Source organism: Macrosteles quadrilineatus, unplaced genomic scaffold (assembly GCF_028750875.1).
Source record: "Macrosteles quadrilineatus isolate MER2022 unplaced genomic scaffold, UCM_ALF_1.0 Scaffold_9__3_contigs__length_116548681, whole genome shotgun sequence".
NCBI lineage: Eukaryota > Metazoa > Arthropoda > Insecta > Hemiptera > Cicadellidae > Macrosteles > Macrosteles quadrilineatus.
Window position 1 is genome coordinate 81,555,860 of NW_026542602.1, and position 14,380 is coordinate 81,570,239.

Consider the following 14,380-nt stretch of genomic DNA (forward strand, 5'->3'; position numbering starts at 1 on the left):
AATTGCGAAAAAGGCAATTCCTTATTGATAAACAAATCCTCCAGTATACGTACTCTTGGACTTACATGGAATCGATTCAGCGACGATTTTCAGTTTCTTCCTACTCTAAGTCCAAAAGACAAATGCACGAAAAGAAACGTTCTTTCTCAAATAGGTCAGTTATTCGATCCCTTGGGTTTTGTCTCTCCTATTATCATAAGGTTCAAACACTTCATGCAACAACTTTGGCTAGTAAAAATTCATTGGGACCAACTTTTACCTAATCACTTGCAAGACCAATGGAAACTCCTTGAAGCTGACCTACAATATTTGCCATTAGTTAAAGTACCTCGTTATCTTGGTCTTACCCAACTATCTTCGGTAGAAATTCATGGATTTTCAGATGCTTCTAAGCTTGCAATGAGTGCTGTAGTCTACCTAAGAATCGTTAATCGTGAAAATATCACTGTTAGTTTAGTTATTTCTAAAACTAAAGTAGCTCCTCTCAAGACAATGTCGATTCCTCGACTGGAACTCACTGCTGCTACACTACTAGTAAAACTTGTAAAGTATGTTCGGAAAATGCTCAACTTAGAATCTACCCAAGCATGGTTATGGACTGACTCTATGGTTTCCCTAACCTGGATCACAAATCAACCTTCAAAATGGAAAGACTTTGTGCGTAACAGAGTAAGTGTTATACAAGAGACAGAACCGCTCGCTAAGTGGAGGTATGTAGCAGGAAATGAAAATCCAGCCGACTGTGCTTCACGAGGTGTTACTGCTAAAATCCTTAGCAACCATAAGCTTTGGTGGACGGGTCCTCCGTGGCTGAATAAAGATGTTTATGAATGGCCATCCACGACGTTTGATCCAGCTCAAGCAGCGAAATCTGAACTGCGAATCCCTCAATCAACTTGCCACATTTTAAACTTTGAACCAGAACCAGAAATGCTAGAGCGCTTCTCAACACTGTCAAAACTATTACGTGTTACTGCCTGGTGTCAAAAGTTCATTGCCAAAACAAAAAAATCCATCCCTACTAATTGTCAATCTTTTTTAACTCCTCAAGATCTCAACTCATCCCTTTTGTTGTGGGTAAAACTCATTCAAAAACATGCCTTCAAAAATGAGCTTGCGCGGTTACAAAACAACAGACCTTTAGAAAAATCTAATCTTATAAGTCTTAACCCCTTTGTCGATAACACTGGTTTAATGAGAGTTGGAGGCAGACTTGAACAATCTTCATTAGAATATGATTCAAAGCATCCTTATATCCTTCCGAAGAATTCTAAGTTCTCAAAACTAGTGATAGATGATGCTCATCTCAGGACTCTGCATAGTGGCACCCGTTGTACACTTGCAACCGTTCGTCAGAAGTTCTGGGTTGTTGGAGGTAGACCTATCGTCAAACGAGAACTGTTAAAGTGTGTTACTTGTGCTCGTTATCGCTCTCAAAGAGCTCAACAATTAATGGGGCAGCTTCCTCCTACAAGAACATCACCATCACGTCCCTTTTTGCACTCTGGTGTAGATTACGCAGGCCCTTTTGTAGTCAAAACATGGCATGGAAAGAGAGCAAAAACCTACAAAGGTTATATTGCGGTGTTCATCTGCTCGGCGACCTCAGCTATTCATCTAGAGTTGGTTTCCAACTACTCAGCAGAAGCCTTCATAGCGGCTTACAAACGATTCACCAGCCGTCGAGGCATCTGTGCTACTTTAACGAGTGACTGCGGGACAACATTTGTAGGAGCTGACAAAGAACTGAAAAGATTGTTTTCCTTGTCTTCAGCAGAATCAGGTCAACTCAAATCCCTGCTTGCTAATGATGGAACTGAATGGAAATTCAACCCTCCTGCTGCTCCACATTTTGGAGGTCATTGGGAAGCTGGTGTTAAATCAGTTAAATACCATCTCAAAAGAGTTATGAAGACCCACCTACTAACTTACGAAGAATTTTCGACAGTGCTGGTACAAATAGAAGCTGTACTCAATTCTCGCCCTCTCTGCCAGCTTACAGAAGATCCAGACGATCTAGCAATCCTAACCCCTGCGCACTTTTTAGTTGGCGAATCTTTAACTACTATCCCAGAACCTAATCAAGAAAACCAACCCACATCAAGACTTACTCGATGGAAATTAACTCGCCAAATGTTGGAATCATTTTGGAAGAAGTGGTCTCGGGAGTACCTTCAACAACTTCAAGCAATATACAAATGGAGATTTCCTTCCTGTTCAATAAAACTCGGATCAGTTGTTCTTGTTGTTGATGAGCAATTACCACCATCAAAGTGGCCGCTAGCAAGAGTGACTGAACTTCATCCAGGTCGTGATGGACTTACCCGAGTAGCCACTCTGAGAACAGCAAGTACCTCACTGAAAAGACCAATAGTCAAGCTTTGTCCTCTTCCAATTGAAGTCAGTGATTAATATTTATTGCTCCTTCGGTGCAATGGGGGGGAGAATGTTTAAAGTTATTTTTTCTAATTCACTGTTTCTAACAGCTGGTCTTATTTTATATCATGTTTACTTTTTGTTCAGTTTAAAGAAATACAGTCCACTAAAAACATCATCTAGTTTTTCTCTCTTAATTATCTATCTACATCTATCATTCAATCTAAGTTTATCCATCAGTATCTAAATTCTTTAATCATCTATAAATACAAATATGTTGATAAATTATCATATATACTGTATAGAAACTTACAAATACTTATTAACGATTTAATTTTTGCTTAAACGATCACGGTACAAAGTTGATCTTATTAAAGAATTTCAAGCAATCCCCAGAGGATTTTGAGAAAGATGCGAAGCGCTTTCTGATAAGACAGAACGCTATTTTTTGCAAGGAAACCCGAGGTTCCAAAGGGACTTCTTTAAAGTCTTTCGCAAAATTACGGGGAGGTTTGGTACCTTTTTATATGAACTTCATCAAAAAAGAGTTAAAAGAGATCTTAGTGGAAACATATGCACGAAATGGCACAAAAGATAAATATTTAGCTTGGACTAAGTAAACAGCACATTTCAAATATTGAGGTTCTGCCCCAGTGTGTGTCTACCGTAGGAAGGGTTAGTGTAGTCATTCGTTCATTCAGTTGTACATTTACGTAGGTTCAATGTAGGGGATAAATAAGACTTTAAAATAAGACCTGTACACATACGTAAACTTAACATTTGCTTAATATTTACAAAACAATAAAAAAACTATGTCAGAACAATGCCAAGATGGAAAAAGATGGATGATTGATATATTTCATGTAACTGTAAAAAGATCAGAGATTTTTTTTTTACTACAAATAAATTAGTTTTGTAACTATGCTGTTAGCTATTTTTATCAGTTATGTGCTGGAATCAATGTAATAACTGATCAGCAAAAGAAGACGCAAAATTAGAAATCTAAATGTAAAAAATCAAAAAACGAGGCCGAGGGAATTTTTGATGTTGCAGTTAAGATCCATAAATAAGAACCCCCTCTTTGAAGGCTAGAGGAAAGGCTCCAAGTTAAAATATACAAAAACAATAGACTTGTATATTTTGCGTAAAACAAGCATAATATTTGCAACTTTTCTTTGCAAATTGAATTAGATCAATATTTATAAGTTGATGATAACAGAATTAGTTGAAACTGCCTAGATAGATAAAATATTTGCTATCAAAATACTGTTAAGCTACTGTGAAACTGTTTTAGCCAGAACAGCGAAACTTCCGTTATCTACGAGCTATTTAAAGTGGTTATTCGAACCAGAAAAATACTTACGTTGAGCTCACTAAAACAGGATTGTGTTTTTACTCAACCGAAATTATAATCATCATAAGACAGTGCTTAATGACCAAAGAAGCTTATATTTTTTATCCGAAGCTGTGACCTTGTTAGCCATGTCTTTATTTTGTTGCCAATCAGCTGATATGCATTGTGGGATGGTTATTTAAGAGTTTTTGTGATATTTGGAATTTGTTGAGGATAAGTCTTAATTTGCAGTTTTCGCAAACTCTATTAAAACGTGCGAAAACTCCCTGTTAGTCAATAACACTAAGCCTCATTGATAACTGGAACGATGCATATCAGCCAATCGGGAAAGAAGTAAAAAGAACAGGGATAACATCATATGAGCTGGAGTGCTTTTATCATATGTAATAAAAAGTGCCTCTTGCTATTTTCAAGTATTTGGACTGCGTTAGAAAAAAATCACTCTGCATAATCTCTAACAGTTACGATGCAGTAAATTAAATTGTGACTGGTTCATGAAAATTATGTAATAAACTTCATTAAAGCAATAAAAGAAATATCTATAGTGACTTGAGGAACTTCCTTACAGATAATCTGTATAACTATTTTGTTACAACAGTAAAGGTACAGCTTATGCTATATTCTTGTCGAGTGAAAATTGAAACAACATCAAATAAGTTTGAATCTAAAACTAAAACTAATATTTAATTGAATTACAATAGGAACCATTGAGGCAGAAAACTAAGGGCAAGTTTTGACTTTAGACGACGTTAATTAGATTGCCACAGTTGTTATCTGCAACTCAAAGATGAGCCTAGCTTCTATTTGATGTTTAGTTTCAAATATTTTACTGTCAATTAAATTAGTACTTAGTGTGAGAGCACAACGTTTAGTGAATATTTAGAATAAATTTCATTCAGCATTTAACATAAGGTTTTGAATGATATTGATGATTCTTAAACAACTAATATTATATAGTTTATAATTATCTGTAATGTTTAAGATTGTTATCACTTATAATTTGTGTAACGATCTCTTCGTTTGGTAACTTTAAATACTCTAATGTAATATAAGGTTTTATAGAATCATACAACTAATGGCCCTTTTTTCTGCTGAACTGACTTTTAAAAATATAATTCTAGATTTTAAAGTAATACATTTTTCCAGTACGGTTTAATGCATTGTTAATGCTAAACCTGGTCCCAAACCTTAATTTAAATCAAATGTATACTACCAACTGCATTATGTATTGAGAAATAAACTAAAATAATTCTGGGTAGCCTAAACAGTAAACATAAATAAGTTATTTTTAAAACATGCTTATTTATTGTCAAAAAAAAACATACTGTGAATAAAAAACAAACATAAGTTAGCGAAAACCACTGTTTCTATTTGTTTGGAAATATAATTGTTATTAAGTAAATAATACTAACTGAACGCATAGAACTGTACATAAATGAATGGCCTATTTTATCCAGCAAGGACCATAACGTTTTGGTATAACTATGTGCAAGAATCAGTTAGGAATTTCAAGGAGGGCCAAGATGAAAGCTGTAGCACAAACACAAAATGACCTTTCCTTAAACTTAGAAGATATGACTCGCACTCTCCAAGGAGTTTTGTTAAAACATTTGAGCAAGATGTAACTTGGGTTGCTCTAAGGGAATATGCCTTTTATGTTTTTCCGTTAAGTGATTTTTTATTTGATTCAATACTTCAAATCTAAACTATAAATGGAGAGTACAAAATTTATTTCAAACCTAACTCTTAGCTGAATTTTATTTTATATATACATAAATGGACAAAAGTGGGTTTGTGAAAATACTGAGTGGAAATCGTGGTTTACTTATTTAAGATTTTCAGAAAAATGCGTAATACTCTAGACATACTGGTTTGGAATAATGGTTCGTAGTTTTGACATAATAAAGTTGTATAGTATGAACAATGTTTGTAAATGGAATATTCAACATAGTTTATTCGGTCATAGTTGACTTAGCACAATTGAAATTTCATTGAATGGTTCAAATGTTAGTTTATACATGAATAGTTTAGTTTGCATTCAACTGCATTACTCAGTTATGAAAACGAGCTTACTACTTAGAATAGTATATTAGCGAAAAACTTTTTTGCTGGAAATACCAATTAAGTTAATGGCATGCATTTTGTTACTGGGTTAATTCGTTATATGTGCCAATTAAATTTATGTGATTTAAACCATGTGTATGTAAACCAATGTACCTCTCATCGATATTAACTTGTTGGTAAATTTACCTATAGCAAATAAACTTTCGAAGTAACTATCGAACTAAGAATAATTATTGTTTTGTTGTATTTATTGTTTAATACGTAATAAGTAGAACCTACTGTTTGTTTCCACATCACGTTTCAGTAATATAACACGGTTTGCTTGCACTCGACAATCGTAGGTTCTTTAATGCATAATATCGCACTAAGCCTACTTATTTCTAAAATATACGCGATCTGTTACGTCAAGATTATGACTTGTATAAGTTACTAACAGCACCAGAACCTGTAATAGAGGGATGATAAAAAGATGTTTAAATAATCATGAAAAACGTTTATTTACCATCCTCTTGAAAAAAGGAGTTACTAAGCAAATACAGAAATGTTTATCTAATACTCAGAACAAAAGTTTTATTTTGAAAATTATTTGTATTTTGTTTCATTATTACAATAAAAACCTGATAACATAAAGGTATCCTGCAAAAACTTAATGGCCAATTAAGTTATATGTAACAACCAACCGCCAACCCACCATTATCAACAATGAACTTCAAACAAAAAAGTGATATGTTTTTATCGTTCATTATATATACAACGTGTGATATTGACCAGTTATGATGGTTTGTGAGGTTGTCATGTTGTCAAAGCTGTCAGGCCTGTGGTGATGTCAGCACAAGGCATGACGTCACACACAACATCCTACGTCCATATCTCTGTGGTACAGATTGGAATAGTCCCTTAACAAGTGTTATATTGACAAGCTATGATGGTTTGTGAGTTTGTCATGTAGTCAAAGCTGTCAGGCCTGTAGTGATGGCAGCACAAAACATGACGTCACACACAACATCCTACGCACTTATGTCTGTGGTACAGATTGGAATATTCCCTTAACAAGTGTTATATTGACAAGTTATGATGGTTTGTGAGGTTGTCATGTTGTCAATGCTGTCCTGCCTGTGATTTTGAAGATTTATGAATAATATCAAATAAAGTTGTTTAATTATTTTAAAGTATCTATAAAATAAAAATTCCTTAATTAACAAGCAAAGTCGATGTAAAACTATGTATATAATACACTTAATATTGCTGCAAAACACAGACTCTATTTGAAGATGGCGTTCAGAAACGTTTTACACACGCGCTTGAGAAAAAAATATCATGGATTTAATGTGCGAATAACAGACGCTATCCATCTAGTTAATAACTAAAGAAATAAATTAGGCATAGCATTGATTATGTGACATCATATCGTTCAGTTTCAAGTTCAATATGCTAAATCATGTAATGAATTTACAAATTTAAAATGTGGCGTATTGAGCTGGTATTGCTAAATCAATGGAAAATGCAAATAAAAACCTGTCTCTATTGTTTTAAACATATTTTTACCCTTCTTGCTAATTTATTAAGTCCCTCCTCCCTAAGTGATGACGTTACTCCCAACTTGGGCAAGATTAAGTGGGCTATTAGCACAAAACTTTGGTATGTAACTTGACCCTTTACATTATCCAGCTTAATATATTTTATCTTGGGTAATCTTCTGGAAATAAACTCATTTCCCTCTTTTTCTATGGTCCTGAATGATCTTTTTTTAACAGTTCATGCCAATGTTTTATAGTTAAAAATATTAAAATTAAATTAAATTAAAATTAAAATTAAATTACAAAAATAAAAATAAAACTTCCTGTGACCTTCATCAAACAAAATGTTTCTCATATTGTACAAGAGAGGGTACCTAAACCGAGACCACTTGATTTCAAACTTCTAATTCGTTTACACCTTCTAAATTTTTGAATTATGATTTATTTTGAATAACCTTCAAGTTTATTATAGTATCTAGATGAACTAAAAGAATATTCGTGTGAGTGCCAACAAATACCAACCGAAAAGTAATATAAAATATGATTAAAAGATACACAAAACTACAACACGCTACTGATTTCTACTAAATCCATTTGGTTATGTTTAAAATAATTAGTTCATATCTCATCTCATTAAAATAAATAAACATTCATCTCTTAAGCTAAAAGATTCTCTTTGTGTCTTAGTGATGGACTGGACATGCTTGTTACTTTAGCATCACTTAAGTTGACAGATCTAAGTTACAGACTATCAAAGAAGCTTAGGACAAGCACTTTGTAAGCAAGCATCGCTTATTGTCGACTGACAAAAAATATATTAGATAGTAAAAAATACAGTTTTTTTATAGAGTCTTTTTTTATATAATCCCTTATTTAATGTATTGAAAGGCTTTATTGTAAATACTATAATATATATACTGAGAATAATCTATTACATTTTTAAAACGGAATTAAATTTGTTCAGACCGATAAGCATTTCAAAAATCCTAACTCGGAGCAAGTAACGAGTCAAATTAAATTTTTTATCGTACATCATTAAATTCAAAACCCATAACATTGTTGCTTGCTATCTCTCTCTATTATATTTTTATTGTGCTTATCAAGAACTCATTAGTGTATTTGTGTTTATTTAAAGTGGTTAAATAAGTTGCATGAAGAAATTGTATACAGCCTATAGATTTGGGTGGAACGAAGTTAGTGTTAAAAACTTTTATGTGTTAAACTACTAAGTATTGGTGACAAAATGGCACCAATTTAAGTTTCCATACCCTCACAGGTAGGGAATAACAGACAATTTAAGATTTTTTCAAAATATTTGTATTTGCTTACATAAAATGGCTATAAGTGCACTTAAAATTATTTTTATTCCACATTCGTTGTCATTTTTAGAATCCTCGTTAAATTTCCAATATTATTAGTACAGACTCATTGAGATGAAACATCTGCATAAGCCCTTATTTGGTAATGGAAGTTTAAATTTGTGATTTTTTTGAAAAAAGTAATAACTTTTTCCAAAGTTTTTATATACTACACTGGACTGTAGATAGTGTCAAATATTACTAAAAACTTTTGCAGTTAATAACCTTTAAAATGATGTGTAAATATCTACTGTTCGTTTGATCTGTCGTTCTCAAATTTAAGAGTTTCTCTTGAAAAACACGGAATTTCCAAAATCGCCTCCCTTTAAAATAACATGTATTAGCTTAAATAATATGGCAATAGCTGCAATAACAATTATATTTGAATAGGGTTTATTGTAATTTTTAGAATCCTTGTGAGATTTATTGTAAGAATATTAATGATCTATTAGGATTAACATCCAAACCGTATGTTTTATAAAAACATGTTAAACTAGTTTTATTTTTATTTGTTGAATACATTGAATATTGCGTTAAACATGGTACATTTAACTAAAGATTTTTTCTAAGCATAAGCAAATACTTCCAATGGAGTAACCTCTAAAATTATATAGATACTACACTTTACAATGTTGTTAGTATTTCAGCCCAAAATTAGCCTAAATAAAGTATACCAAATTGATTGTAGTGCTTAGACACATGCTAATGGAAATAACTCAGCCAAGTGAGGTATTTCTTTACTAAAATAATTGTTAAAACCTCAGAAATACATAGTTTAACTTATTTACACAAAAACTAAAAGTTAACTCTAAAACACACGATATTCGTAACTTAAATAACTGTTCCTTAATTCCTTAACGTTTTAATAGTTGCCTTCTATTTGATGCCAACTACTTGAGTTTTTTTTTTTTTTAATCTTCTTTATTTTCCCTGATATACAGCCAAGTTTTTTTGCACGTAGCACCAACAGTAACATTAAAATACAACGTTCCTCTGACTAGCACATCTGCATTCATTGTCCAGTAAATTTCCTTATTATCTTCCTCTAAAAATGAGGAGACCAAGTACTCCACATAGACACACAAAACAAGTCCAGTGCACTAGACTTAAGGTGCGACCTGGCATGCCAGCAAACCACACCACATGACCCATCATCATTGTTATGATTTAAGTTGTGTGTTTTGCATTAAGTCAATCTCGCACATTGGTTGAATGTGCCATAGAACTAACACCGTAAACAATATTTAAGCTATCCCAATAAATAAGAAAAAAAACCTAAATGAAGATTCATCACAAAACATAGGTTCATAAGGTGTTAATCCTAACAATTCCGCAATATTCTTATTAGGAATTTTACAAGGATTCTAAAAATTGCAATAATACCCATTTCAATGATTTTTAAAGCAGCTGCTGCCATATCATTGAAGCCAATACATGTTTTTTTTACAGAAAAATAAACATTAGCCGTTCCGTGTTTTTCAAGAGAAACTCATAAATGTGAGAACGACAAATCAAACGAACAGTAGATGTTTATGCATCATTTTAAAGGTTATTAACTGCAGAAGTTTTTAGTAATATTTGACACTCTCTACGGTCCAGTGTAGTATAGAAAAACTTTGGAAAAAGTTATTAGTTTTTTCTAAAAAATCACAAATTAAAACTTTTATTTCCAAATAAGGGCTTATGCAGATGTTTCATCTCAATGAGTTTGTACTAATAATATTGGAAATTTAACGAGGATTCTAAAAATGACAACGAATTTGGAAAAAAACAATTTTAAGTGCACTTATGGCCATTTTATGTAAGCAAATACAAATATTTTGAAAAAATCTTAAATTGTCTGTTATTCCCTACCTGTGAGGGTATGGAAACTTAAATTGGTGCCGTTTTGTCACCAATACTTAGTAGTTTAACACATATTTTTTTAACACTAACTTCGTTCCACCCTGTATAATATTATGTTCCAAATAATGATGATAAAGTACAAATTACCACTTTTTGGGAATTAAATGTCACATAAAGATGTTAAATAAAATATTAGTTAGGCCTCTGGTTTTGTCCAACTATATTGTGTCAAACCAAGTATGTTACAGTACTCAAATTCGTTGAGATAGACTTATTGTGCTTGAAAATAGCGGTTCAACGAATTAAATTTAGTGTTTGTGAGAGTACGGTTGAACTGTTGTTATTTCACGTTAAAATTTTGTTAGAAAGCTCGAACAAGTCTGCAAACTGCATCCTGGTCCTGAAGGTCTTAAAAATGTATAGAAAAGTAAGTTTTTAACTATGCATTGTAAAAGTTTACGTTAACTTACAAGTACATTTGTAAGTTTGAAAGCGTCCAGTATTCCCACTTCTCAGAGGTTCTAAACAAACAGTGATGTATTGTAGAAACGTGACAAGAACAAAAGGGTGCTTATTATTGGCAAATACAAACCTTGTGTGGGTGTGTTTGATTTCGTATGGAGATTACAATCTCTGGAGTAAGTAAACAGTTTCAATTATTTATTTGAATTTAGTGTTAGTTAAAGTATTATTAAATACCATAATATCACACGCTATTTATTTCAAACTAGAGTTTAATGGTTCATAGTATACTAAAATTATTCGTATTTATCATATAATATAACTCTTTGCAGAGTTCAATTATCAATATGGGCAACTCAAGTACTTCATGCGCCATTTTTCAATGAAACTGCATTATATATTATATGTTAATGGGTGGATAAGTTTTTAAAACACTGACCAAATTCATGAATAATTTTACCACGACATTAGGTTAATTCCAAAAGCAAAAATATCCAATCTCTGGACGTGTGAATTATGAGGAAACTTTAAAGTAAAAAGGCCAAGCCCTGAGGAAATATCTCATTTTCTTTTTTATGATTTACCTACGTTATAAGGAAAACCCTTTCTAAATGCAAGACCCTTGAAGCAAAACATTTGCAGTAAAGGAAGTGTAAAAACGAATGCTCAGTAGAGTACGACTAATGATGTTCACCAAATTATTACATTTAAACAATTACATAAGGTAAAGATTTTTATAACTGTTCTGATAAATTAGTAAGCAAGTTGTGAGTTCTACCTTTACCGTAATAATAAATAGGTCTGACTAATTAATCGAAACACAATTTTTTTATTGGATTACTAACAATGTAGGTATGTTATAGTCTTAAAAATGTTATTAACCTAGTCTAATTAGGCAATATTTAGGCATTTTTCCTCATAAAACATATATATCGTATTGATTGGTTTACGAAATTAATGGAGACTGACACGCCATGGAGGTACCGTCTAGTGTTTCTATACTCATAGATGCCATGATGCACATGGAGGCTTCACATGCACGATGTGTCATGCTTGCCTCAATGTCACCCACGTTTCCTTTGGGCTCAAGCGTTATTCATACGACACTGTTATGAGGTAAGAAGACGTTACAGTTTGTCCAAATATCTATTCTCCTTATACGCCATCGTGAGGAATATTCATCTGTTTTGGAATCGTGAACTGAACTCTCGACACTGAATTACAATTCTTAGTGCTGACCAAACAAATTAAAGAGATTTGTATCGGCCAAAATGTAAAATAAATAATTAGACGTTTTTTCAGCTAGAAATATCTAAAGTCTACTTCATCAAAATACAGTAGACGTTATGAATTCAAGTATACTTCACTTCATCACCTATAAAATAAATCATAACCATAAGACAAATGGGATATTTAAACAGTAAAATATGTAAAAAAAGTTGTAATGATATGTTTTGTCATTAAAAAATTTGATATAAAACACCAATTTACCAATGCATGTACTTTATAGCGCTCATTAAAGAGTTTGAATACAATTAACTGGAATAATATGCATAGACATATCTTTTAGTTTACTTAGTTTATTCACAATAGCATTAATATTTAACTTTATTTCTTAAAGCCGGTTGCATAAATAGCAATGAGGCCGTGATCCAGTGGTTCCTTAGCAAATTATATTATACTACGTTCATTTAGATAAAAACTTGCTACAAATAAAAAAACATCCACTCCCCTTAAATATAATAATGACTACTTCTTGCTATGTTAAACTTTTCTCAATAGTGACGACGTTTTGAACTAAAATTAAAACATAAGAAAGCACAATCCATGGTCTACATAACACTAAACATATTTACTTTAGGTTAATATAATTAAATATTTGTATAATTATAGCCCGCTAACCTATTTAACTTAAATTACTGTGAAAGTCAAGGCTGTTTTTAGAGACAAGGATCAAAGCCTTTCTGAAGCTCTCGTGATTTCCCCGGAGTGAGATGTGATGATTGCCGACATTTATCTAAGTATCAGTCAAAGAAAGTCAATTAACTCCACCTAATTAACTCAAGAAACTGTCCTTTAACAACATAGTTACCAGAATACTCTAAGCTCAATGATTATATTACATTTTTTTATTATTTTCCAAACTTTTAATACACTTAACAGCTGATACTACCAATTTTAACAGCTGAATATGTACTAGTATGATGCTACATGACTTAGATAGGAATTTAGAGTTGACTGTGGAAATGTACTCGTATAACAAGCCCCTACTGTCGACTCAATGTATAACCAACACAGCTGTTCGAATAGCAATGTTAGTTGTGTCAAACGCTATATAGTCCAGGACCTGACTAGGGTTCTGTGTGCATGTCGTGTATAGAGATTTTTGCTTTTGCATTTCAATATAGGTGTCTTAGGAAGTGTTTTCCACTCGGGTGTCAAGTTCGCACCTGGTACGTTTTCGAACTATGACGTCATCAAGATGGCGGCTCGGCAATTTTTAAATGCGTATATTTCGTAAACCGTTTAACGGATCGGGATGATTCTTTTTTTGTTTGAAAGATATTTTTACAAACTATCTTTTTTGTATTTACACATTTGTTGTAAACTTAAATATTCACCGCACAATATTGAAAAACGTCGTTTTTATTGTTATTATATTTATTGTTTTGCTTATAACTTCTTAACCGCTGATAAAATCAAATACCACCCGTTGCAAAAGTTGTAGATAATTCTATACCCTTTCCAATGATACCAAACAATATGTGATTAGACCTAAAAATAAAGCAAAGAGATTGAATAAACCGTAAAAAAAACACTGAAAGTGGTGTACGGTCCGGTAAATATTAGTCCTGGACATGACTAGGGTTCTGTGTGCATGTCGTGTATAGGGAATTTTGCTTTTGCATTTCAATATAGGTGTCTTAGGAAGTGTTTTCCACTCGGGTGTCAAGTCCGCGCCTGTTTCGTTTTCCAGCTATGACGTCATCAAAATGGCGGCTAGGGCAATTTTTAAATGCGTATATTTCGCATACCGTTTAACGGATCGGGATGATTCTTTTTTTGTTTGAAAGATAATTTTACAGGAAATGTTTTTTGTATTTACACTTTTGTCGTCAACTTAATATTTATCTCACTATATTAAAAAACGTGGTTTTTAATATCATTGTTTTTGAATTTTTCCTCATAACTTGTTAAAGGCTTATAGAATGAAATAACTACCCATTACAAAAGTTGTAGATAATTTTATGCCCTTTCCAACGATACCAAACAATTAATGTTTGAAACTAAAATCAAAGCCAAGAGATTAAATAAACCGTTAACAAACACTTAACATGGTAGAAAGTCCGGAAAATATTGCGGCTGGAACAATTCTTTAAATGCGTATATTTCGCATACTGGTT

General features: G+C 32.5%; 1 protein-coding gene across 1 annotated transcript; it reads left to right on the plus strand.

Moving 5' to 3' along the window:
- The first annotated feature begins 1,194 nt into the window (after positions 1 to 1,194).
- LOC129003596 (uncharacterized) lies at positions 1,195 to 2,412 on the plus strand. Its single transcript, XM_054431894.1, has one exon. It carries the CDS (start codon positions 1,195 to 1,197, stop codon positions 2,410 to 2,412), a length of 1,218 nt encoding a protein of 405 aa, XP_054287869.1.
- The last annotated feature ends 11,968 nt before the right edge of the window (positions 2,413 to 14,380 follow it).